Source organism: Myotis daubentonii, chromosome X (genome assembly GCF_963259705.1).
Source record: "Myotis daubentonii chromosome X, mMyoDau2.1, whole genome shotgun sequence".
Taxonomy (NCBI): domain Eukaryota; kingdom Metazoa; phylum Chordata; class Mammalia; order Chiroptera; family Vespertilionidae; genus Myotis; species Myotis daubentonii.
Genome location: NC_081861.1, coordinates 40,224,229 through 40,250,091, shown reverse-complemented (window position 1 = coordinate 40,250,091; position 25,863 = coordinate 40,224,229). Strand labels below are relative to the sequence as shown.

Below are 25,863 nucleotides of genomic sequence, written 5' to 3'. Positions count from 1 at the left end.
GGTGGCATCATGTTCAAGGTTTGAACTGAGATGCTAGAAAGGAATCAGTAACCAAAATGTTAAATGGCCCATCTCCACTAACCCTGTAACCTCCCCTCGGAATCTATTCTACAGAAACTTACACATCTATACAAAGATCCATGTACTATAAGGAAATTCATTACTATACTGTTCATAATACTGAAAAATTAGAAAAAAAATGTTAAGTGTCCTACAATAGGAAAATATTTAAATTCTGGTGCAGGCATATTCTGCAGCCATTAAGAATTTGGTTGGGCCCTAACTGGTTTGGCTCAGTGGATAGAGCGTCGGCCTGCAGACTGAAAGGTCCTGGGTTTGATTCCGGTCAAGGGCATGTACCTTGGTTGTGGGCACATCCCCAGTGGGGAGTGTGCAGGAGGCAGCTCATTGATGTTTCTCTCTCATCGGTGTTTCTTTTTTTTTTAAATATATTTTATTGATTTTTTATAGAGAGGAAGGGAGAGAGATAGAGAGTTAGAAACATCGATGAGAGAGAAACATCGATCAGCTGCCTCCTGCACATCTCCTACTGGGGATATGCCCGCAACCCAGGTACATGCCCTTGACCGGAATCGAACCTGGGACCTTTCAGTCCACAGGCCGACGCTCTATCCCCTGAGCCAAACCGGTTTCGGCATCTCATCGATGTTTCTAACTCTCTATCCCTCTCTTTTCCTCTCTGTAAAAAATCAATAAAATACATATTTTTTAAAAAGAATTTGGTTGGTCTATAGGTCCTGATGTGAATATCCCCAAGATATATTATAAAGTAGATAAAAGAAGGCCCTGTATATGTGCATTTGCACATAAATGTCCATGAGTGCATAGAAAGGGGACTGGAAAGAATCCACCAAATCAAGTACTGTGGCTACCTCAGGGGAGGGGAATGGAAACAAGGGCTTACTCAGGGGGTAGTCAGTATGCTTCCGTATTGTTTGATTCTGTTACAGCTTGAAGTGTATTCACACACTATCTATGTAAAAACATCTTTGCCCTAACCGATTTGGCTCAGTGGATAGAGCGTCGGCCTGTGGACTGAAGGGTCCCAGGTTCAATTCTGGTCAAAGGCATGTACCTTGGTTGCGGGCACATCCCCAGTAGGGGGTGTGTAGGAGGCAGCTGATCGATGTTTCTCTCTCATCGATGTTTCTAACTCTCTATCCCTCTCCCTTCCTCTCTGTAAAAAATCAATAAAATATATTTTTAAAATAAATAAAAATAAAAACAGCTTTAATACAAAGAAAGAGAGGTCTTGCTCAGTTTTGCAGCAAGAGCAATTAAGAGGCAGAATCTGAGAGGAGCTAAAAGGAAGGCAAAATGAAAGAGCGCTCCTGAGTACTGGGAGAGCCCCACTCCCCTCCCCAATTACATTTCCTGTTTTCTCCTCATCTGAAGTCACTTGTGGTTTTGAAATCCGTTATACCACATTTCATGTCATAGGCAGAAACACCGCTCTCTTTCTCTTCCGCCTCCTCCCCTGAGGACACACCAATTTCGTTTTTTAATTGAGTAGTCGAAGGTTCATGTTATGAAGAATGACTTATGGTGGTTCCAGTTGTGCATCTTTCTCCCACTGCTGTTATTCTGCAAATAAAGAGTCCCAGCCTGGCTGCGGTGGCTCTGTGGTTGAGTGTCGACCTCTGAACCAGAAGGTCAAGGTTCCATTCCCAGTCAGGGCACATGCCGGGGTTGCAGGCTGGATTCCCAGTAGGGGACGTGCAGGAGGCAGCCAATCAATGATTCTCTCTCATCATTGATGTTTCTATCTCTCTCTCTCTCCCTCTCCCTTCCTCTCTGAAATCAATAAAGACTTTTTTAGAGTCCCATAAGCACCCAAGTGGGCAAACCCCATGCCCCTCAATCACCTGCACCTCCTCCGATTCCTGGTCAGGGCACATGCCTGGGTTTCGGGCTTGATAGCCAGTAGGGAGGTACAGGAGGCAACCAATCGATGATGTTTCTCTCTCATCTCATCAGTGTTTCTCTCTCTCTATTCCTCTCCCTTCCTCTCTCTAAAAAGCAATAAAAAGCATATTTTTAAAAAACAACTGTGGTGCCAAAGTTAGTAGCTGCCATTCTGAAGGATGAGACCAAAGCCAAAAGTTTGGAGCTCATTGCTGATGACTGGGCTTTCCCTAAACTTTCCCTCTAGCCTTTGCATGTAGATGTTAGGAAAGGACAGAAACACTGAAATAAGATTCTCCCCATGTGTCATTACTGGTGGGCCTCTCTCACACTTTCCTTTTCTCCATCTCCATTCCTAGCCCTGAAGACCAATCTCTGTTAGACCCCGTAAATCTCTAGGACAATCAGAATCAGTGAATAATTCAATGATGTGCAATGGGATATGAAGCAGCGGATTAAAATATTTTCTAAGAATATTTAATGACATGGGAAAATGATTACCAAATTCTGTCAGGCAAAAAACAACACACCAACACTGTATATACAGGATCATCCCAATCATCGGGGGGAAGTATATATGCATTTTTAAAAGCTTCAAAGAATACAATAAGATGCTAACAATGGTTACTTTGAGTGGAGGGGCTGTAGGTATTATTGCTTTTCTGTGTTTTCCAAATTTTCTGCGATACACATATGTTACTTTTATAATCAGAATTAAAATGTTTTTTTAAAGTTCTATGATGATACTTTCCTATGCAGAAAAGTGGCCTCAGATATTATAGCAAAATCTTCAACTACAACCAAAAAGGTGCTTTAAATACAGATAATCAGAAAATTCAGGTGAGTATTCCACTTTCAGGCAGTTTTACTATAATATTAAACATTTTACCATTAATACAAAAAACCTACTATTATTATTATATACATAACATTATTATACACTGTAACTTATTATTATAAACTAGAGGACCAGTGCGAGGGATTCGTGCACTGGAGGGGGGGGTGTTCCTCAGCCTGGCCTGCCCCCTCTCACAGTCTGGGACCCCTCAGGGGATGTCCGCCTGCCAGCTTGGGCCTGATCCCTCTCGCAGTCCAGAACCCCTCGCTCCTTACCACCCGCCTGCAGCAGAGGCAGGAAAGGCTCCCGCCACCACCACTGGGCTCACCAGCTGTGAGCCCAGCTTCTGGCTGAGTGGCACTTCCCCTGTGGGAGCTCACTGACCACCAGGGGGCAGCTTCTGCATTGAGCGCCTGCCCCCTGGTGGTCAGTGCACATCATAACAACTGGTCGTTCCACCCTTCAGTTGATTTGCATATTAAGCTTTTATTATATAGGATAGTCATGCAAACCAGAAGTAAAATCACATATCCTGAAACATGTAGCAGAAAGTCTTGAAACAATCAAGTAGGTGACAACCCTATCAGCTGCCTCCACTATTGTCAAGGGTGTGGATGCCACTGTATTATCAGCCATAAGAACCACAAAAACACTGATAAGTTCCCAGAGGTTAAAAAAAACCACTCTAATGTGCCTCACACATCAAATGTCAGGATTTCCCGCGTGCTGATTAAGCCAGGCTAAGAGGAAACTGACAGTAGTAGCAATGCCCTGAACTGGGAGAGAGCAATTTGGGGGCTTTGACAAGGAGAAATAAAGCTGCAAAAGCTGGCAGCAACCCCTTAGGGGCCCCAAAAATGCCCTTCAGTGGGGAACAGCTTAGGGGATCCAGGGGATGCACAAAGGAGACCATTCTCACCAAGCAGGGAGAAGACCCGTTTTTTGGCAAATCCAGTAGATGAAACTCTGGATTTTAATTCACCGGATCAATTTCTGAGTGGCTTTTCATTCTATAAAAGGATTCACAGCAGGATTCTATTAAAGAGCCAGCTTTCCTTGTGCATTTAAAATGGGACTCAATAGACAAAAATTCAGCTGTCATGTATCGTTATAGGAAGACAAAGGCTATATACACATACATGGACAGACAATATCTGAAGGGTTGTTTCTAGTCCACTTATAAGGACCCTGCTGAGGTAAAAGCCCAGACTTGCCTTCTCTCCAACTCTCCCCACCCAGCTCAAGGAGTCTAAGCAAGGAAGGGGTGGAGTAACATACTGCCACCTCATTCAGAAACAGAAGCGGGCAAGGACCTAACAAAATTATGCTGGAGAACAAGGAAACATAAAGAACCATACAATAGTTGAGCTGGAAACGCCCTTAAAAATCACCTAGTCCAACCCACTCAGTTTACAAAAGGGGAAACAGAGACTCAGAGAGAGGAAATGACTTGTTTCAAGTCAGAGTGATTTAGTGGCAGAAAGTGCTGCTAGGATCCAGGACCCTGTCAAGCGGACTGCCACTCTCCAATGGAAAAACTGCCTCAAAAGGCAGATATAGATTTTCATGCTGCTAAAATTCCGGGACATTGGGTTTGTGGCTTGATGCTTAGTAGCAGGGAGAAGGGTCACAGAACACGACCTCAAAGCCAATGGGCTCACCAAGGTGACTATGGCCCATGGAAGGCAACGGAGATCGTGGATGTCATGGAGGGCCTTTTGCTCCTCTTTTGCCTTCTCTCTCCCATTTCCCTCCCTTCTGACTCTGACTTAAGCCTAAGCCTGGCCAACCACTTAGCTCTATTCAAGAATCCCAGGGCTTCCCTAACCACTTTGGCTCAGTGGATAGAGCGTCAGCCTGCAGACTGAAGGGTCCCAGGTTCGATTCTGGCCAAGGGCATGTACCTTGGTTGCGGGCACATCCCCAGTAGGAGGTGTGCAGGAGGCAGCTGATCGACGTTTCTAACTCTCTAACCCTCTCCCTTCCTCTCTATAAAAAATCAATAAAATATATTTTAAAAAAAGAATCCCAGGGCTACCTAATTCACAAGCCAAATTCTTAAGTAAAATATCTCCATCAGTACAGGGACAACCCTTTGCTCAGAGTGCATCAACTTTCCCACAAATACCAGACAGATTCCCTTCAAGCTTGGCTATTTAAACAGAGTTTTCTAGGTGTTCTGGATATTGTTATCTCTGATCTATTTTTTTTTTTTTAAAAAAAAGGTTTACTCACAGGCCTCTGGATGAATGCCCAACTGTCCTCTGGGGAGCCTGAATTGGCCTCTGCCTCCATCTGGTCTCATTTAAAGGGGATCTGAAAAAACCTAGTTCCTGCCTCAGCGCCAGTGCTCAGAGCTAAGGGGCCTCTGCTGTGAAAGGAAACTCAAGGCTTACCTCACACCTCATCAAGGGCCCAGAAAGCGGAGTTCTGTCCTGTTACCCCAGCGTCTTCGTTAGGGGTCAGAGAGGGCCCTGGCAGGAGAAACCTGAGCCCTGTCCTTGAGAAGGCCTGCAAATCTTTTCCCCAGTCACCTTTAAGTGAGTGGGACGGATGACCCAACCCAACTCCGGGGCCAGCTGAGAGCATGCTGCATAATTCAGCAGATGGCTGCCTCTAATGAGAAGATACTGAAGGAGAGGATAACATTATGTCTCACCCTCATGAGCATGTGGCCTCCTTCCTCTGTGCAGGCAACAGAGAAACCCACGGTTTCAAATCCCAAATCGCGGCAGCAGAAGCCTCCTCCTGCCAAACCGAGGAGGAAGGGTCTGTGTTTCTAATTTATTCTGCCCCCCTCCAGTTGTTACTTAAAATAATCCATCATTACATAGCTGGTGGCTCCAAGATTTTTATTTAAAGCAAGATGGGAGAAAAAAGAAAGAAAAATCCATGACTGTGCTATCTGGATTTAAGCTAAGAATCGTTTTAACATTAAGAGTCTTTAAAGCAGCCACGTATATTCTCCTCTGACCTCCAAGAGTGTGCTGGGGGGGGGGGGGCAGGTGCAGTGAAAGAGGGAGAAGAGAGGACATGGCAGGATTTTTTAAATATATTTTATTGATTTTTTACAGAGAGGAAGGGAGAGAGATAGAGAGCTAGAAACATTGATGAGAGAGAAACATCAACCAGCCGCCTCCTGCACACCTCCCACTGGGGATGTGCCCGCAACCCAGGTACATGCCCTTGACCGGAATCGAACCTGGGACCTTTCAGTCCGCAGGCCGACGCTCTATCCACTGAGCCAAACCGGTTTCGGCGACATAGCAGGATTTTTATTTCTTAGAAACATCATGAAAAGACCAGAGGTGTTTTGTTTGTTTGTTTGTTTGTTTGTTTGTTTGTTTTTAATGAATCTGTGTCATCTGGTAGGTGTTTCGTTGTTTTATCCACTGACTAGCAATAACACTTTGGACTAAGTCCTTGATCTCCATGTACCCATAAAATGAAGAGGACAATAATACTTGTCCAGGAAGCTGTTGGAGAAAATGAAATCATACAGATGGAAGTATTCTGAGATCGTTGAAGGAAACGTTACACTTAGCCATGGTATTCGTTTGCTTTGCTTTTCTCTCTTTCTTTCTGTGAGTGCAGTTTTAATGTTCATGCAGTAGATACCCTTCTCCATTGTTCATGCTAACACGAAACCCCAGCTCTGATCATCCAGGAGGCCAGGCAAGTCCAGAAATCAGTCCTATTTCACTCTGGAATACCTTTTTCCAGAGTACATAGCTTCCTAATAACTTTTGCTCTGGCTAATACAACAGGTTCACTCCCTTACAGCACACAGAGGGAGGGACCTGCTGAGTAACAAAGCCAGCAACTAATGAAAACTTTGCAGCAGAAACTACACAAAGTAAATGCTACACACATGACAGCAGGTCAAAATTTCATTGTACTTTACAGACAAATCGCTCAGCTCTAATGCCGTTTTGGAGTAAGAACACCGCTAACACACATTTCCGGGATTCAGAATAGGAAAAGGAAACGGGCTTATTCCTGCCTCTCATCTGGAAGCTTGGAGAGAGCAGCATCCTATTTTCCTTGGCCACACTAGATCCCAGCACCTGGCACAGGGCCTGGCAGAGTCGCTGCCCAATAAATACACACATTGAAGAAATGAATGAAAATAAAAGTGTGTGAATTAACAAAGGAAATATTCCCAGCCCAGTAGCAGAAGTGAGATCTCACCCATCTTCACACCTACCCTTTTCCTAGTTGAAGCCTTCAGGAAGCCTTTCCTGTCACACACCACCACTGCTGGATTAGGTCCCCTTGTAATGGAGTCTCATGGCAGGCAGCAGCTCTCCTGTGCAGAACTTACCACATGGTAATTATATACTTCCTGGTGTCTGCCTCTGCTACCAGATTGTAAATTTCCTGAGGGAAGGGGCCATGTGCATTTTGAAAGGGGTGTGCACTGTAATCCCCCCTACTTTTTATTTTGAAAAGTCTTAAACATACAGAAAATTTGTGAAATAGTACAATGATCAGGCATATACTCTTGACTTAGATTTTTAAAGTTGGATATTTGCTGGACCGGTTTGGCTCAGTGGATAGAGCATCAGCCTGCGGACTCAGGGGGGTCCCAGGTTCGATTCCAGCCAAGGGCATGTACCTTGGTTGCGGGCACGTTCCCACTGGGGGGCGTGCAGGAGGCAGCTGATCGATCTCTCTCGTCGATGTTTCTGGCTCTCTATCCCTGTCCCTTCTTCTCTGTAAGAAATCAATAAAATATATTTAAAAAAATAAATAAATAAAAATAAAAAGTTGAATATTTGGGACCATGTAAATTTTTTTTCAGTGCTATATCCCCAGTAGAGGTATGGGTGAATATTGGAGTTTGCTCCCCCTGTTTATATTTTTAGTGTGAAGTGGTGGAGATGGTTGAGGCAGGGAGCTTCAAGGGGAATCAAGGGGAAGTGCCATTTGATAGCAAGCCCAGAGTGCAGCCACCTGTAGACAGTTGCCCTAAGGCACTTGTTCCAGGCCAACCCCAGCTAGGGCAAAGTTCGCCCCTGCAAGCACTTTCACTGGGAGAAAGATCATTACCTGGCTGCTACTGGTAGAAAGCATCATTTCCCACATTTTGGATTGTTTCAAGCCAGAATCAAGGTTCTTTCTATGGGCCAGCACTTACAGTCTACAACCCAAAATGCAACACTGAAAGGAACAGCTCAAGAGCCAGGAAATGCAGCCTCTGGGGCCTGCACTGTGCCCAGCTAGGTTACCTTGGACAAGTCATGCATTCTTTCAGAGTATCTACACTAATAAAAGGGTAATATGCTAATTAGATCAGACATCTTCCGGATGTCCTTCTGGACAAAGCCACAGTGGTGGGGGTTGAGGCAGAGGTGGTTAGTGGCAATCAGGCCAGCAGGGGAGCAGTTAGGGGGCAATCAGGCAGGCAGGCAGAGGTGGTTAGGGGCTATCAGGCAGGAAGGCAGGCAGGCAGGCAGGCGAGAGGTTAAGATCCAGCAGTCCTGGATTTCGAGAGGGATGTCCCAGATTGGAGAGGGTCCAGGCCGTGCTGAGGGACGCGCCCCCCGCACCTCCGCACAAATTTTGTACATCAGACCTCTAGTGTATATATTAATAGCAGCCAAGCTACTTCACAGATAGGGGTTGAGAGTAGAGACATCCCAAAAATCTGCTGTAGTTTCCTAATTATTTTGTCCACAATTTGTCTCCCCAACTAGACTGTAAGCTTAAAAGCCAATAACTTTATCCACTACTTTTTTTTTGTATAGTTGACCAGGGTAGCCATCATGTGGGACACTTAGCAGTCAATCAAATAAACACTTGTGTTCACAACAGAGAAATCGCTTTGTCATGCAGAATCTTTGTAGTGTTCATTCAAATGGGATGGGATTGTACTATGTACAGGAGATCTGAACTTGCAAGTTGCATGTATGCCCAAATAAGGGCCCTACCCAACAACTCTAGGGCCTGTTTTAGTCTAGCCAGAGCTACCCTCAACTGACTCTGGAAAGAACACACAAACACACACACACACATACCAGAGGACTACTTGCATGGCGCCTTGTCTCAGAGCTCACTAAACAGAACTCTTAAGCCAGGCATACTCAGGTTTATTCTCCAGTCTTCTCTTCCCAACCCCTGGATACATGTTCCCTGGAAGAAACAAACTGCAACCAGAAGGCCAAGGTCTCCTGAGTTAATTCCATCTTCCCCTGGTGAATTCCAACTTCTTGCAGACACAAAGGAGAGCAGAGAGACAAATGACACATTAAACAAGAGCTTCATTGGCTGGGGGAGGGGGACATGGAGAGTGACGTCAGTTTTCCCAGAAACCCATTTATCACGATAACAAGGTCTCAAGTGCTCTGCTGCTCTTTGAGCTTCAGAATCTGGCGTACAATTATGTTCTTCATCATACAGTACAGCAAGGATAGCCAGAGCAAACTGTAACCATGCGAAGCAAACTAAGTGGCCTTAAACCACTCCACCCCCATTTGCAGAACAAAGGGATGCCTGGGTTGCTGGAGTTGTGCCTGAGGTGAAACACAACCTTCTAGAATGTTCCCCTTTGCAACATCTGCCCTGCAGTCCTAATCCAGGCAAAAGGACTGGTGAAAGCTTATAGACAGGTCAATGCAAATTAATTAGCTGGCAAGAAAAATCATTAGCATCCTTTTTGGTCACTAAGGATAGGACAAATGTAATCCAGGAGACTAATTCTTCTATTAAGCCATGCTATGTCTAAAATGCAGGTAATGAGAAGAAAGGCACTCTGGGAACCCTCAAAACACTCAAGTAATAGATATCACAGTGCTAATCTTGGGAGATTAGCTAAAATTGAGAGAACTCTCTCAATTTCCATTATCCCAGCGCATCCTATCTACTGAGTCCTTCCACATCGTGACTACATAAAAAGCTCCATCTGGGGTCTGCAGGAGTTGGGGGAGGTTTCAAAGAAATCATTCTGCCCTCCCAAACAGGGACGAGAGGGTGGAATAAATTCATACATATCCTGTAGAGAAAACACTTGGATTCTGGATTCAGATTTTGAAAACAACTATACCAAATACCTTAGAGGCTTTTTATTGCCCTGGAATTGTATTGCACAGACTATTTCCCTTAATAAGTAAACACAAGGTTTTAAAATATGTGTGTGTGCGTGTGTGTGTTTTGAGATTTTCATCAAGTAGAATTTGGTGTCATGGGATTTGACCTACCTCTACTTCACTCTCCTTCCTGGCCTCAGGGTGCTGGTAATTATGGGCTTCTGAAAATTCCAGAAACCCGTGGAGGAATAGAAAGGCTAGGTTGTTCCCCCAAATGGGATCATCCCCTCCTTTTGCAACCAAACTTCTGATCTAAAAAAACAAACATGGGGCCTCGGATCACTTCAATATGATTTCTGTGTACACCTCAGGCTAGAAAACTTCAGTTCTTTAAATGAAGATTTCCGCCCCCCCCCCCCCCCCAGTCTGTTGCCAACAAAGAGAGGGCACCATGTTTGCAAACCTCACAGTTATTTTCCTGAGTTCCCATAGAAAGAAGCCAGCTCCCCAGACTTTGGTGCTCAAGCCCAGTTACACAGAACACGCACCACTACAGACCCCCAGAGGCCTCACAACCTGGGTCAGGTGCTCAGAACCCTGCCAAAATCCGCAGCCAGCCACCTACAGGCCAGTGGACTGCACCCCACACAGAGGCACAAATGGGACCCAGAGACACACAGCACAAGCAGAGAGGCGTCTGAACACTCACCCTGAAGGTGAGCACACTCAAGACAAACTGGCGGACTCATCTAGGGTCAGAGAGCAGCGGGGCGCCGCCGCCCGCCGGGGAGGCACGAGTGCGCGCGCGTGCACTCAGACGCACACAGTGCTACACACTCACAGACGCAGTCACATATGTAATGCATATGGAGAATCCCTCCCCCAGCCAGTCACCTCCCCGCCCCCCTCACCACTCACCGACTCCTGCCCCAGGCTAACCCCAGGCCCGGGTCCCTTTTCCCAAGGAGGCCGAGTCGCAACGGGCAGCTGCGCTCAGGGGCGCGGCCCGGCGGTCCAGGAAGCCAGGCCAGGGTGCCCGAGACGCGGAGGGCTTGGCGGCTCTTGCAGCCATTCATTCGGCAACGCCCCAGCGGCGGGACCGCTGCTGCAGCCAGGGAAGCGGCAGCGCTTATTGCAGATATTGGGCAATTCAAGTTCAGCCGCCGGCCCGCAGCCTTGGCCACCCGCCCGCCACCACTGTGGTTCTCGGGGACTGGCTGTGGGACTGAGCCGCTGATCGCGGGAGCAGAAGTCCCACCGCACCTTGACTCCTGGATGCCGCTCACTGCCCTCCTCGCGAAGGCGGTGGCGGTGGCCAGGTCCTCCCCGCCCAGCCCAGGCCCTTGGCCCGGGTCCTGACACCCAAGCCCCGCACTCACCACCTGGCGAGCTATGTCGGTCGCTGCCATCCCTCCAACTGCTCCTGCCTCCTCCAGGGCTGCCTCGGGCGCCTCCTCAACGGGAGATCCAGCACGGGAAACAGGGGAGCTCCTCCGACAAAGAGAAAGTGTTACACTTTGGGCGCGACCAAGTCCTGTGGGGGGAGGTGCAAGGGAGGAGCCCCCTCGCCGCTGCTCCAACCCCAATCTCCCCTCTATCGCCCACCCCCTCGGAAGTGGGGTCTGGGAAGGAGACGGATTTAACGCGACGCTTCCCCCTACTAGCGCGCTTCCAGTTCTCCCTACAACCTCAGTCGCTGGCCTTGGCGAAGGGAGGCGGGGGCTCCCCTCGGTGACCACGTCCTGCCCCACCCCCGCCACTGGGTTCCATGGTACGTCCCGACCTCTGCTGAATTGTCACACCCCCCTGCTCTCGCCTTACATCCCTGAGTCTCCAGACCCCCAAAGGCTGGAGGGGAGCCCCTGCCCCTCCCCCTCCCGCGCACAGCTCTGCGGCTGAGCTCCGCAGTCCTTCTCTCCTTCCCCCCAGACCCCCTGGACCCCTTCTCCCTCTCCACCGAGATATCAGGGTGCAAGGGTTCCGGTGCCCGCCACTGGAGTCTTGATGCTCTACCACACCTGACACCCGTCCCCCCAGCCCCCATCTTGGCCCGGGAGTGCTGCTGAGGCCGGAGGGGGGGGGGGGCAGCTGCTGCGGCACCTGCAGCTCCGTAGTGGAGCTTAGAAAGGGGACGGTGGAGGGAGCCGCACTGCCGCCCCGCAACTGAGCTGTGACCAGCGGAGTCCGAGGCCAGCAGTTCAGAAATGAAGCGCCCCTTCTGCCCTGGGGTTTCTACGCTTCGAGTCCTGTGGGCTGTAATTTCGTGGAGCCAAGCCACCACCGTTGGGTACTTAATACAGCGGGGCCCCATGCCTCCTCTCCCCACCCAGACCCAGACCGCCTACCCTCTCCCTCTCTTGCCTGGACCCTTGGGGAGTCAGAGGAGGTGCTTGGGGATGAAGATCCCCAGCTCTGTGGTGCCGGATAGTGGGCAGTGAGGAGGAGCTGCCTCTAGTGGCTGTAGGCCGACCCCTGATTGTCCCTAAACCTTGGGTGAGCCCAGGAGAGCCTACAAGGCAGAGGCTATGTCTGTCTGATTTTCTTTTCCTCTTGGCCAGCAGTGCTGCGGGTTCCCTCTCTTGCCCTTGGCACCTCTCCACCACTGCAGCCCTGACGCCCCCTTCCTCTACCCCCTCATCCCGGGAGTGGCCCCTTGCTAGTTCCCTGGGACTGGGGAACCCTGGCAGATTTGGCTGCCGGAAGCCTGAGGGGTGGGACACTCCAGTCCTCAAAAGGGCAGGTGCTCTGGTCTCAAAGGGGGACCCAGACCCTAGAGTGGCATCTGGGACCACAAGGGGAGGCTGGCCTGTGGGCAAAAACTGGGTCCGCAGGGGGTCTGGCTAGGGAGAGGCCTCTCAGCAGCCAGTCCAAGGTGGGAGCAGCTGAAGGGGAGGTGGAAGGGAAGAAAGCAGCAAAACAGGAACCAGGGAGAGAGAGGGAGAAGGGACCCGACCCAGTGGCCCAGGCCTGTGGAGAAGGAAGGAAGGCAGAGAAATGGGGTGGTCACATGAAGCGCTTTACTGGCATTTGATTCCCCCTGCCCGGACCGTGCTTCTCACTGCTGTTTTGGGGAGCTCCTTGGGTGCGGAGTGCACCTGAAGAACTAGGACTGCGCACAAAGCATCCCTAGTGCCCAGCTCGGGGCCTGACACTCAGGAAGCGACCAATTAAGCGTGTCTTAAACAGGAAAGCAGAGGATTTGGATATGGGGGGAGGGGTACATAAGAAAGAAGAGACACCAGGTGGCTGTATGTGAGGAATCACTGTAAGGCTGAGCCAGGATCTGATGGGAGGCGGCGGGGCGTGGGGCGGGGGGGGGGGGGGCTGGGGGTCAGAGTTGACCTGCAGCTTCCAGGATGGGTGACTGGGAGGGAGACAGGTCTTCCCTGGCAAAGGATGGGGTGTGGTGGACGTGGGGTCTGGATGGTAGTGGGACCAGAAGCAGGCATTTGGAAGCCAGAGCTGAGAGCTGATACCCAGAGCTGTGTAGAGCTTGCAGAGCTGGGCAGGCGGAGTACCGGTTTTGTGGGAACCCTGCCTTTCTCTGGGTGTACTGCCCTCCGGCCTTAGCACTCTGCGCTGACCAAAGCCCGGACATTTCCCCCAGCACCTTAGTACAGAATCCTTGGTGGCCTGCCAGTGTGGTCCACTCTGCCCACCTGCCCCTAGGGACCCTTGGAGCCTGTGGAGTCCTCCTCCAAACCACTGGACCTCTCAGGTTAGAACCAAGTGTGTAATTCAAGTCTCCTGCAACCCTTTCATGCCTCCAAGCCCTGCCCCCTGCATCGCATCTGCAAGTCCCTGTAGGGCCTGGGCCTCCCAGTTTCCGTGGGTTGTGGGTTGGAATTAATGTTTGAGTAGGTGTGCATTTATATGTCAGTGTGTGTGTCTGCTGTGTGTCTGTGTTTCAGCATGTGTCAATGTGTGTGTATCAGCATGCATTTAGTCCTATGTTAGTATTTGTTGGTGCATGTTGGCCAGTGTGTGTGTTTCAGTTTGTCTATATCGATATGTATGTCAGTGTGTAATTTCAGTGTGTATGTAGGTAAAGGTGTGTACCCCAGTATTGTGTGTTGGTATGTGAGTCAGTATGTACATGTCAATGTGTGTGTTGGTATATGTGTCATTGTGCATGTGTCAGTGTGTGTATGTCAGTGTGCGTGGGGTATGTGTAGAGAGGTTTTAGTTCACTACCTTCTGGGCTTAACATACCTTATTTCACTCAATGCAGTGGACCAATGACTGAGGGGTGTATTAAAATGTTTATTTCAACAAAGAAGTTTGGAAACTCACTGGGTTTGTGTCTCCCAATCTTTTGCGCTGAGCAGACAGGAGGGCTCTTATGAGTGGTTAGTTTCTGCCTTGAATGTCTGTCCCCACCTTGATGAGTGTGGCCAAAAGTTCCCCTTCATGCCCTGGCTGATGCGGCTCAGTTGGTTGAGCATCATCCCATGCACGGAAAGGTCACCAGTTCAATTCCTGGTCAGGGCACATGCCCAGGTTTGGGGTTTTGTCCCACCAGGGTGTGTCCAGGAGGCAACCAATCAATATTTCTCTCTCTTTCCCTTTCCCTTCTTCTCTCTCTCTCTAAAATTACTAAAAACAAATAAATAAAAAAGATCCCCTTCATGAAGAGGCATTGTGGACCTCAGGAACTACCATGAACATGTGTTCATGTTCTAAGTGCTCTGGCAGGGTCCCTTGGGCCCAGCACAGAGTCTGGCAGGTGCTCAATCAAAGTTTGTTGAGTGACTAACTGAAAGGAAGCATGTACTAGTAAATGTGGTATTTTCAGTGATCCCACTGTTCTTAAGGAAGCCGGAGCAAACAGCAGACTTCCCAGAGCCAGCAGGTGACTGTCATTAGCATGCCAATGTTGTTTGTGGAACCAGACTCCCTGGGGAGGGGAAATGGCCACCCCTGCTGGAAGGAAGTGGGCCCTAATTGGAGCCAAGCTTTAGAAAGCTCACTCTGACTGCTGGGGTAGGGGGTAATAAGACTGGATGGGGGGGAACAGCAAGGGGGAAGTGGTCAGTGAAATGGAGCCAAGATATCAAAAAGGGCTTTGTCCTGAAACCTTGCCTTTATGAAGGAGAAAGAGAAGGGTTAGTCAAGTAAAGTGAAGAAACTGAGAACAATAGGAAAAGTAAGGCCAAAAAGTGGGAAGAGGATGACAAGGTGAAGCAGAGGGAAAATGATCTGGGATTAACCAAATCCAGACAGTGCTGACAGAATCTGAAATTCAGTTAAGGGGCTAAGTCAAGATGAATTAAGGATACCTTTGTTTGCATCCCTCTTGCTTGCCCATTTTTATTCCGGTGCTTCTCAAAATGTGGTCTTTGGATCAGCAGCAGCAGCACCTAGAAAGTTATTACAAATGCAAATCCTCAGCCTCCACCGCCTCCATCACCACCACCACCACCACCCATCACCACCACCACCAACAACAACAATAACCTTCTGAATCAGAACCTCCAGGACTGGGATGCAGCACTCCGTGTTTGAACAAGACCTCCAGGGGATTCTCATTTATGTTAAGGTTTGAGAACCACTGGTTTATTTGAAATCTAATGCGGAGGGTTGAAAAGCAAGACTGATAAGGTTTGGTAGGCTACTGAGGGAAAAGTTTGAAGCCTGGGCTGTAGCAATAATGGTAGATCCTGGCAGATTTTTACAGCAGACAGCATAAGGGTTTGGAGTGCCAAGGGCTGGGGAAAGGGTGAAAAAAAGGGTGGAGAGGGGACCCCTGTAGGGAGCTGTGGGGTTTCAAAAGTAAGCTTTGCCTCCTTTGCAGTTTTACTCATTTCACAAATATGCACTGAGCCCCCACTGCACATCAGCCACTGTGCTAAGTGCCAGAGAACTCAAAGGGGATAAAATGGGGTGACAAGGACTCCTAAGGCTGTGACATGACCTGATGGAGCTCCCAGGCCAGTTGCCAGATAGCTCCACAAACAACCAGTAATATAATCAGTCAGGAGCAAGACCTTGGGAGGTAGGAACCCAGAGAGGTGAGGGAATGCACCTTGAAAAGAGTCTTTGGATAGAGTCTTGAAGTATGAGTAGCAGTTTATCTGGCCAGCAAGGGGATGGGGTGGGAAACAGTAGAAGATGAGCATACGTAAAATCATAGACAAAAAGGACAGAGAACAGTTAGGGAATTGAAAGTCTTGGCCTGTCAGAGAGAGTGGTAGAGTGGGGGACAGTTGCTGTAAATGAGGCTGGAAGATAAGTTGGGGTCAGATCTAGAAGGGTCTCATTGGTCATGCCAAAGAGCTTAGATTTTATGTCATACCAGTGCAAATGGGATGGATACTCACAGTGGGGGAAAAATCAGTTAATGGGTAGAAATTTCTCTATTTTAACTTTTTAACCATAAATTTTTCCTAAATCTTTGACAGATGCTTCTGCGTATGTGCTAGCAAGCAACAAAACGAACGAATGAATAGCAAATGAATATTAAACAGACAACCCCAGTACTGATCATGCCTAATTCAACAGTTTATTTTTCATGGACATCTGTGCTTATGGCTATGATTTTGTATTGCACACACACATAATACGGACATATTTTCTGCTCGCAGAAGTGTTCTTTTGAAAAGCATTTCATTTCATGTGGTGCGATTTAATAGATCAATTATTTCATGACATCCCGATGCTGTATCACCTGAACCAGTTGGAGAAAGGAACTGTCCCTTAGAGGGTGAGGAGCCGCTGGAGGGTTTTGAGCAGGGGAGTGACAGGAACACATCTGCAGTTTTGAAAGGTCACTCTGGCTCCAGCCTGGGGAGAAGATTGGCACCAAGAGCGATTAAAGTAGTTAGAACTCAGGAGTCAAAGCACTGTTGTAGCAGTTCAGGCTAGAAAATGATGTGACGGTGACATGGGAGTGGAGTGGCATAGAGGGAACAGAGTTAGCATTAAAAGGTGCCACTATTAAGGACCTTGTGTGCCATGCTAAGGATGCTGAAGATTCAACCTTTAAGGAATAAAGAGCCTTTGAAGCCCTGTTTCTTAATGGATGATACCTGAACCAACTGCAATGGACTCGCCTGTAGTACTTCTTATAGATGGAGAGGCCTAGACCCCACCTCGGACCTGCTGAATCAGGCTCTTCCATATGGAAGAAGTATGGGTTTGTACAAAGCTTTCCAGGTGGTTCTGAGGTACATCACAGCTGGAGAACCCCTGCATGAATGGTTTTTGAGCAGTGGCATGACGCAGCGAGATCTATGTTTATAGAAATTACTTTGAGTCATCACATGAACAACTTACTGAATGAAGGCAAACTAGAGACACAGAGACCAGTTAGGAAGCTACTGCAATAATCCTCCACTGGCTTTATACATTAGGCAAGAGCCAGAAGTCAAAAGGTGATAGTCTCATCCCCCGATTCACTCACACTGATGTAGATAAATGATACAATTTTGTGTTTCCTCAAACAATTCTTGTTTGCCAAAATTAGTCTTCAGAGGTCTTCCCAGAGTCATAGAGTTCATCTAAAATGTATAATCATGGCAGAAACCGGTTTGGCTCAGTGGATAGAGCGTCGGCCTGTGGACTGAAGGGTCCCGGGTTTGATTCCGGTCAGGGGCATGTACCTGGGTTGCGGGCACATCCTCAGTGGGAGATGTGCAGGAGGCAGCTGATCGATGTTTCGCTCTCATCGATGTTTCTAACTCTCTATCCCTCTCCCTTCCTCTCTGTAAAAAATCAATAAAATATATTTTTTAAAAAATAAAATAAAATGTATAATCATGTAAAATGCACTGCATACTTACTATATGTAGGGCACTGCCCTAGGCACTATGGGAGGCTTCCATTCTCAAGGTACTTACTGTTTAAGTGGGGTGACTAGATATATATGCACCAAAAGTTAAGTAATTAATGCCAGATGTGTCACAAGGCAGTATCCAACATACAGTATAAATATTAATGTTCTATTTCTTTACCAGGTGGTGGTCACATGGGTGTTTGCTTTGTAAATATTGGTTCTTGCTATACCTTTATGCTTTAGGAGATCTTCTGGATGTGTTACATTTCACAAGATAAAGTAAGGTTACAGAAAACAGTAAGTCCTGTGAGTTGAAGGACATTAATCAATAGGCCTTAGACATGGTACAGAATCTAGAGAAACAAGGTCTCGATCTTGCAGTCCTCTACAGATGAACCACAAGTCCAGTGAAAAGATTGAAATAAGACACAGGTGGATAAAATATAGTAGGCACCTTGGTGAGATACTGGCTTCGCCATCACCACCATTAGTAGTTGCTTAAAATAAGGTCTTCTTTTGTATCCATCTCTGATCATTTTGCATCTATACATATGTGCATATGAGCATGAGGGTTTGCATGCATACACACACATAAACACACACAGCATCTTATTCCAAAACAGATTTTATGCATCAATAAACTAGGAATAGAATATCAGGATCAAAAGAGAATTCAAATATGCTATTTCTAGTGGATTAATATGATTGTCAAGATTAAGCTTTAAATATGATTCTTAGCTTCCTGGAAGCCATAACAAAAGGAGAAATACTATCTGGCCTACTTTTATATATTTCCTATACACAAGGCTCACTGTGTGATTTGTTAATCCCACAAATATTAATTGAGTACCTATTGTATGCCAAGTCTTAGACTAGGTACTGAAGACCAATGGTGAGCCTTCATGGAGTTTATGCTCTAGTAGGAAAGACAAACAATAATCAAATAATCACACACATAAATGAAAAAATACATCTGTGATCAGAGCAATTACGGAGATATTTATTATGCCCTGAGAACCTATCATGGCAGGGGGTGGTGGTGAAGATTTGACTCAGTCTAGCATATCGGTATAAGAGACTTCATGGTGGCCAAATATGGTTTGGCTCAGTGGATAGAGCGTCAGCCTGTGGACTGAAAGGTCCCAGGTTCGATTCCGGTCAAGGGCATGTACCTGGGTTGTGGGCACATCCCCGGTGGGGGATGTGCAGGAGGCGGCTGGTCGATGTTTCTCTCTCATCGATGTTTCTAACTCTCTATCTCTCTCCCTTCCTCTCTGTAAGAAATCAATAAAATATTTTTTTTTTAAAAAAAAACCTACTTAAAAAAAAAAGAGAGATTTCATGGTGAAAGTGATGTTCGAATTGAGATATGAAGATTAAATAGGAGTCAGCAAAGTGAAGAGAGGGTGGAATGGAAAGAGCATTTCAGACAAAAGGAGAGCATGTATAAAGGCTCTGTTTAAGAAACAGTAAGAAGCCGAAACCAGTTTGGCTCAGTGGATAGAGCATCGGCCTGCGGACTGAAAGGTCCCAGGTTTGATTCCGGTCAAGGGCATGTACCTGGGTTGTGGGCACATCCCCGGTGGGGGATGTGCAGGAGGCGGCTGGTCGATGTTTCTCTCTCATCGATGTTTCTGACTCTCTATCTCTCTCCCTCCCTCTCTGTAAAAAATCAATAAAATATATTAAAAAAGAAACAGTAAGAAAGCTGATGTGCCTGGACTACAGAGGGACTGGAATGGTATAAAATGAAGTTGAAGACATGGGCATAGAGATAGTTTAGGGCCCTAGGCCATCCTTAGGTTTTTTTTCTCCCTAAGCAATGGAAAGCCACAGAGGGATTTAAAACAGGAGTGTGACGTGATCAGACTCATGTTTTCAAAAGTTCCCTTGGCTTAAGTATAGAGAGTGTGTTGAAGGGGGAAAGGGAGGCAAGAAGACCAGTTAGGAGGCTATTGCAGTAGTCCAGCTGAAAGATATACAGGCTATTATGCTACAGAGTTATGAAGAGAACAATGGGATGCTCTGAGACCCTAGGAGGGGATAGGTATCTAATTCAGACTCAGGTAATTAAGTAAGGCTTTCCAGAGGTGATAATAACTAAATTGAGACCTGGATGGCAGTAGAAGTCGGATGGATGAATTAGACAAAAGAAATTATCTTACCCAGCTTGTGTGACTCAGTAGTTGAGCGTCGACCTATGAACCAGGAGGTGATAGTTCAATTCCCAGTCAGGGCACATGCTCTGGTTTCAGGCTCAATCCCCAGTAGGGGGGGTGTGCAAGAGGCAGCCAATCAATGATTCTCTCTCCTCTCTCTCTCTCTCTCTCTCTCTCTCTCTCTCTCTCTCTCTCTCTCCCTTCCTCTCTCTGAAATCAATAAAAATATATTTTTTAAAAAGAAATTATCTTATCAGGATGAGACCTGAAAATAAAACCCTAGTAACAAGAAATGAATTGAGAAATGCCAGATGGTCAATAAAGGCTCGGGGTTGGCTGAAACCGATTTGGCTCAGTGGATGGAGCGTTGGCCTGTGGACTGAGAGGTCACGGGTTCGATTCCGGTCAGGGGCATGTGCCTGGGTTGCGGGCACATCCCCAGTGGGAGATGTGCAGGAGGCAGCTGATCGATGTTTCTGGCTCTCTATCTCTCTCCCTTCCTCTCTGTAAAAAATCGGTGAAATATATTTAAAAAAAATAAAAATAAAAATAAAGACTCGGGGTTGGATTCCAATAGCGTGAGTCCATTATGTTGAACAGGGGGCATGCAAGAGGCAGCCGATCAATGATTCTCTCTCATCATTGATGTTTCTATCTCTCTCTCCCTCTCCCTTCCTCTCTGAAATCAATAAAATATATTTTAAACTGTTATATTATTTTTTAAAAAATCAACCTGACTACCCCATCATTTTACCTTAAATTCAGTTGGGCCCCCTGCACCCTACCACGACTGTTACACCAAACACCGGACAATAAACAATGTCTGGCAGGCCTGGAAGCTGGATCTGACCGTGCTGTTATTACTCTGGTCATTTTTGCATACAGATTCCTGGCTCTGCATGTTTAGCCTAAGACTCCCTCCTCCAGTCCTGGGCTCTTGGGATCCTAAACTCTCCTCTGCACCCCTCACACAACTGTAACTTATTTTCCACCAAACATAGTGCAGCATTCTTCAAAATCCATGAATGCATCAAAGTCAAGACAGCTTAGCAATGAAAAATTAGTGGTTTCCAGTCAAATCTACCCAATCTACATGTCCAGTTAGAGTCGCGTTTCCTTGAACAAATCAACAGAGCTTTTGTTTGTTCCCTATAGTTTCAAGTTCAATGTGTTCAGATTTCTCATCACATCCCTAAGAAAATATAATCCTATGAATCACTGGAGGTCTAATAAATTGGATTTGGGGACATTTTTATTCCAAAAAGTCCTGATTGGAGATGGCAGCTCAGTGAATCTCCATACTTGGGATCAATCTTTTCTAAATAGCTCATAAACTGCTCATGATTAAAGACACGAGCCCAGAGAAAATTCTTTATTGCTTTCTCCATCACATGTGGTGAACTTGACTTGCAAAATTCATGGCATGAGGCATGAGGCAATGACAGCTGGGCTCACCAAATTTCTCTTGGCTTGAATACATTATTTAAATCTTGTTTGCCTTTCAAAGAAGATGCTCCATATATAGCAAGTGAACTTTTCCATATGTAGATCCTTTTAAAGTCCCTACTTTGAGCTGGTCAGAAGCTCCTAATTCATGTGGGTTGGCATAAAAAAAGTGCAGACTCTGGAGCCATACCTCTTAGGTTTTAAATCTCAGTATGCCTCTTGCTAGCTATGTGATCTTAGGCCAAACACTTAACCTTTTGTGCCTCAGACTCTTCTTTACATGTAAGATTCAGATAATGATAATAAGAGTAGCTGTGTTATGGTGTTGTTATGAGGATAAAATATGTTTAAATTTATAAAATCCTTAGAACAGTGCTGGCACATAGTGAATGCTGTATTAGTTGTTAGGTGAATTAGGTTATTTTTGCCAAAAATCTCAGGCAGGCACAAACAGCTCCTGCCCCTTTCCCAGGCCATGTTTGGATCTGTGGGCTTCGTGATAGGCACCCTGGGTGAAGGATATACAGTTCATACCCTCTCCTAGGTACTCTAAGTTCTATTCTTCAGTCAAATTAGACCACCTAAAACCTGTATATTTGGTAGCCTTTGCAGGATCACCTTCTTTTTTTTTTTTTTTTAAATATATATTTTATTGATTTTTTTTTTTTTTTTTTACAGAGAGGAAGGGAGAGAGATAGAGAGTTAGAAACATCGATGAGTGAGAAACATCGATCAGCCGCCTCCTGCACATCCCCTGCTGGGGATGTGCCCGCAACCCAGGTACATGCCCTTGACCGGAATAGAACCTGGGACCCTTCAGTCCGCAGGCCAACGCTCCATCCACTGAGCCAAACCGGTTTCGGCAGGATCACCTTCTTTGAGTTTTATTTCAAATGCTATGCCTTAACTTTTTTCAAAGATCACTACAATAGAATCATGTGAAATGCTTTTCTGATGACTATTTAAAAATGTTGTAAAAATTCAACATTTTTACATAGCACATATTTGCACCTCCTGGCCACAGTCCTTCTCTGAGCTCCAATCTCATGTATCCAACTGCCCATCTGATATCTCTATTTGGATATTTCAAAAGAAACAAGCTCAACAAATCTAAAAAAAGATTCATTTCCTCCTCACTCTTGACCTTCAATCTGATTTTCATCCAGTGTTCCTCTTCTCAGAGAATAGCACCACCCCTTATCCTATCCATATGTCAGAATCAGAGAAGTCATCCTTGACCCACTCATAAATATATACCCAAGAGGAATGAGAATATATGTCCACCCTAAGATTTGTACATGAATGCTTATAGCAGCATTAATCATAATGGCCCAAAAGTGGAAACAATCCAAATGTTCAATACATGAATGTATAAAATGTGGTATGTCTATATGATGAAATATTATTCTGCAATAAAAAGGAATGAAGCTCTGATACATGCTACAATATTGATGAACCTGGAAAACATGATGCTAAGTGAAAAAAGCTAGTCACAAGAGATCAGATATTGTATGATTCTAATTTTATGAAGTGCCCAGAATAGGGAAATCTACAGAGAAAGAGAGTAGATTAATATTTGCCTAGAGCTGGGATGGTTGGAACGGAATGGGGAGTGACTACCAAAGGCTACAGGGTTATTGGTTTTTGAGGTGATGAAAATGTTCCAAAATTAAATAGTGATGATGGTTGCACATATCCATGAAATACTAAAAGCTATTGAATTGTACCTTTTAAAAAAGTAAATTGGCCCTGGCTGGTTTTGCTAAGTGGTTAGAACTGTGATCTAAGCACCGAAGGGTCATGGGTTCAATTCCAAGTCAGGGCACATACCTAGGTTGCAGGTGTACAGGAGGCAACCAATGGGTGTGTCTCACATCCATCTTTCTCTTTCTCTCTCTCTCTCTCTCTCTCTCTCTCTCTCTCTCTCTCTCTCTCTCTCCCTCCCTCTCTCCCTCCCTTCCTCCTCCCCTCCCTCCCTCCTTTCCACTCTCTCTAAAAATCAATGGAAAAATATCCTCGGGTAAGGATTAATTAACAAAACAAAAAAAAGTAAAAAGGTAAATTGTAGGGTATTGAAATATATCTCAATAAAGCTGTTATTAAGAAAACTCTCTGTGGTAATAGGTGCAGAAAAGAAATTGGGGGTGGTGGCACTGGAGACTGCAGAAATGACTGGTACATGGTCCTGGCAGGAGAGGACGAAGCCTGAGTTGGAACAGGGTTTATGAAATAAATTCAAATGAGATACTAGATGGAGATAGGCCAGGACTTGGTGATGATTCATTTTTGTGTGATTCTTGGTTCCATAGTATCTGTTCTGATACTACCAGAGTTTGTATCTGTGCATGGCTCTCCATCTAAAAGACTATCACACTGCTTCAAGCCACCATCGCTATACTCATCTCAACTACTGCTCTCTTGGATGGTCTACCTGCATCCATTCATGTTCCCTGTCATTCTGTTCTCTGCACTGGAGCCACAGTGATCTTTTCATACTGCAAATCCAATCATGTCATCCTCCTACTTTAAACTCCCCAATGATTTCCCTTTGTACTTAGGATAAAGACCAAAGTCCTTAACCTACTTGACCAGCATGAATCTCCAGGCCCCTTTCCATCTTGCTGACCTGTCACTCACTCTTTGTGCTCTGAGTCCACTGGATTGCTTTCAAGTGCCTCTTCACACTCCCTCCTACCACTGGGTCTCTGCACATGCTGTTCGCTCTATGAATGCTTCCTTCCCTGCTTTACCTTATGATTCCAACTCTCCCTTCAGTTACCAGCTTAATCATCACTTCTTCAGGAAAGCCTTCTCTGGTGGCCCAAGTTCCCTATTTCATGCTCTCAGAGCTCTTTGTACTTCTTCTTCATGAACTTTATCACAATTGCCCTCTTATCCTTATTTATGGTATCATTTGATTCATGTCTGTCTCTTTCATTAAATTGTAAGCTCCATAAGATCAGCAGCCATTTTTGTTCACCATTATATCTCCGATGCCTAATACAGTGTTTGCTACATAGTAGGTCTTGAATTATATTTGTTAAGTAAATGAATAAACCTCAAGAACAACTTTAAATGCTAATTAAAGCAACAATGATCTACCCTATTGTGCCCATAGGTTGGCAAAGGCTAAAAAGATTAAAAATATTCAGCGTGAGCAAGGGTTGAGAAAATGAGCACGCCCATATTCTGGGTACTGGGTGTATAGATTGCTATGTCCTCCATGGAGGGCAATTGGGCCTTCAAATGTTCACACTGTTGGACCCCACAATTCTACCCTTGAAAATTTATTCTAAGAAAATGATTACTCATTTGCATAATGGCATACACGGGAGGATGTCTATTGAAACTCTGTTTACTAGTATAATAGAAGGTTGAAAACTAGCTAAATGTTTGCCAGTAAGATATTAGTTAAATAAATCATGGTGCGTTCATCCAAATGATCATGTAAATTGTATTTATTGACATGATTAAGATGTTCATAATCGAACCTTTAGTAAAAATAAGAAGCTACTAAAAAATGTTATGGAAAGATATTAAATTTTCTATTTTAATAGAAATATAATATAATGCAGATATCTAAATTCATGGAAAAAGAGCTGCAAAGATAAATAAAAGTTATTTACTATGAGTTGCTTCTGGGGTCTTTTACCCTATTATATAGTTCTATATTGTGTTAAAATCATTTATGAAATGTGCTCATGTATTACTTGCATAACTGAAGATTTCAAATAAAAAAAATAAAAAAGATAGAACATCAAAGGTAAATATGTATATATAACCGTTTGTATTGTATAAAGAATCTGAATTAATAGTCATGAAAGTATTACCAGTAGTTCTGGGTTGTGGGATTATGGGTGACCTTAATGATCTCTTTTTGCTTGCTTATATTTTCCATAATTAGCATCTATTATTTTTGTAATAAGAGGACATCATAAAATACATTTATTTTAGAAAAAAACATTACAATGATAGAGGCCAAGAGAGAAGGCTATTTATGCTGGCTAGTCAGTCCATTATCTCCCAGGAGGCAGATCTATGTTGGGAGCCACATCTTCATCAGAAGGTTGCTTAGTGACCATAGAACCAGAGCAAAGGGTTTAGCTAGATGGCTTTAATGTCCAAAAACAGCAAGCGATGACAGCCTGATACATTCATCTCTACTGCAGTGATAAACTGCCTGCTCCAAATAAATTGCCTTTAGAACATCCTGACACACCTAGTGTGCCAAGAATCCACCCCAAGATTGTTTGATCCCATTGCACTGGACCCTCCTGCTTGTGTACAACTTAGCTTCACCTGGCCGTGTCTCTGACTGACAGTAAATTCTCAGCTCCGCAACCCAGCCTTGCATCCATTGAAAGCCTGGTGTCTGAACCTCTGTTTTAGCATTAGCCCTTTTAGCATTAACACTTTCCATCACACCAGACCTCCAATGGACAGAAGAGTAAAGACAGAAGGATCCTGAGAGAAGAAAAGACACTCGGGACCAAGACATGAGGAACATCTACATTTAATGGTCAGGGAGAGAAGATTGAGACTGCAAAGGAGACAGAGAAGTGGGAGGAACCCCAAGGAAGAGTGATTTATAGGAGCCAAGGATTCCGGCAGTGTCAAAATCTGACAATTCAGAAGAGGGCTGAAAAATGACCTTTGGGCTCAGTGATATGGAGACCATTTGTGACCTTGCTG

The 25,863-nt window shown here is 45.6% G+C and overlaps 1 protein-coding gene across 8 annotated transcripts in view; it reads right to left on the bottom strand.

Annotated features, from left to right (window-relative positions):
* Nucleotides 1–10,860, bottom strand: part of SEPTIN6 (septin 6) — a 75,345-nt gene extending 64,485 nt beyond the window's left edge. For 7 of the 8 annotated variants that reach the window (XM_059680173.1, XM_059680171.1, XM_059680174.1 and 4 more), the window contains exon 1: nucleotides 5,000–5,074. In XM_059680173.1, coding sequence (XP_059536156.1) covers nucleotides 5,000–5,059 — 60 coding nt within the window. In that variant the 5' untranslated portion in view covers nucleotides 5,060–5,074. Of the gene's footprint in view, nucleotides 1–4,999; nucleotides 5,075–10,710 lie in introns of those variants that run through there. The other variant, XM_059680175.1, reaches the window with a different exon arrangement.
* Between the last annotated feature and the right edge of the window lie 15,003 nt (nucleotides 10,861–25,863).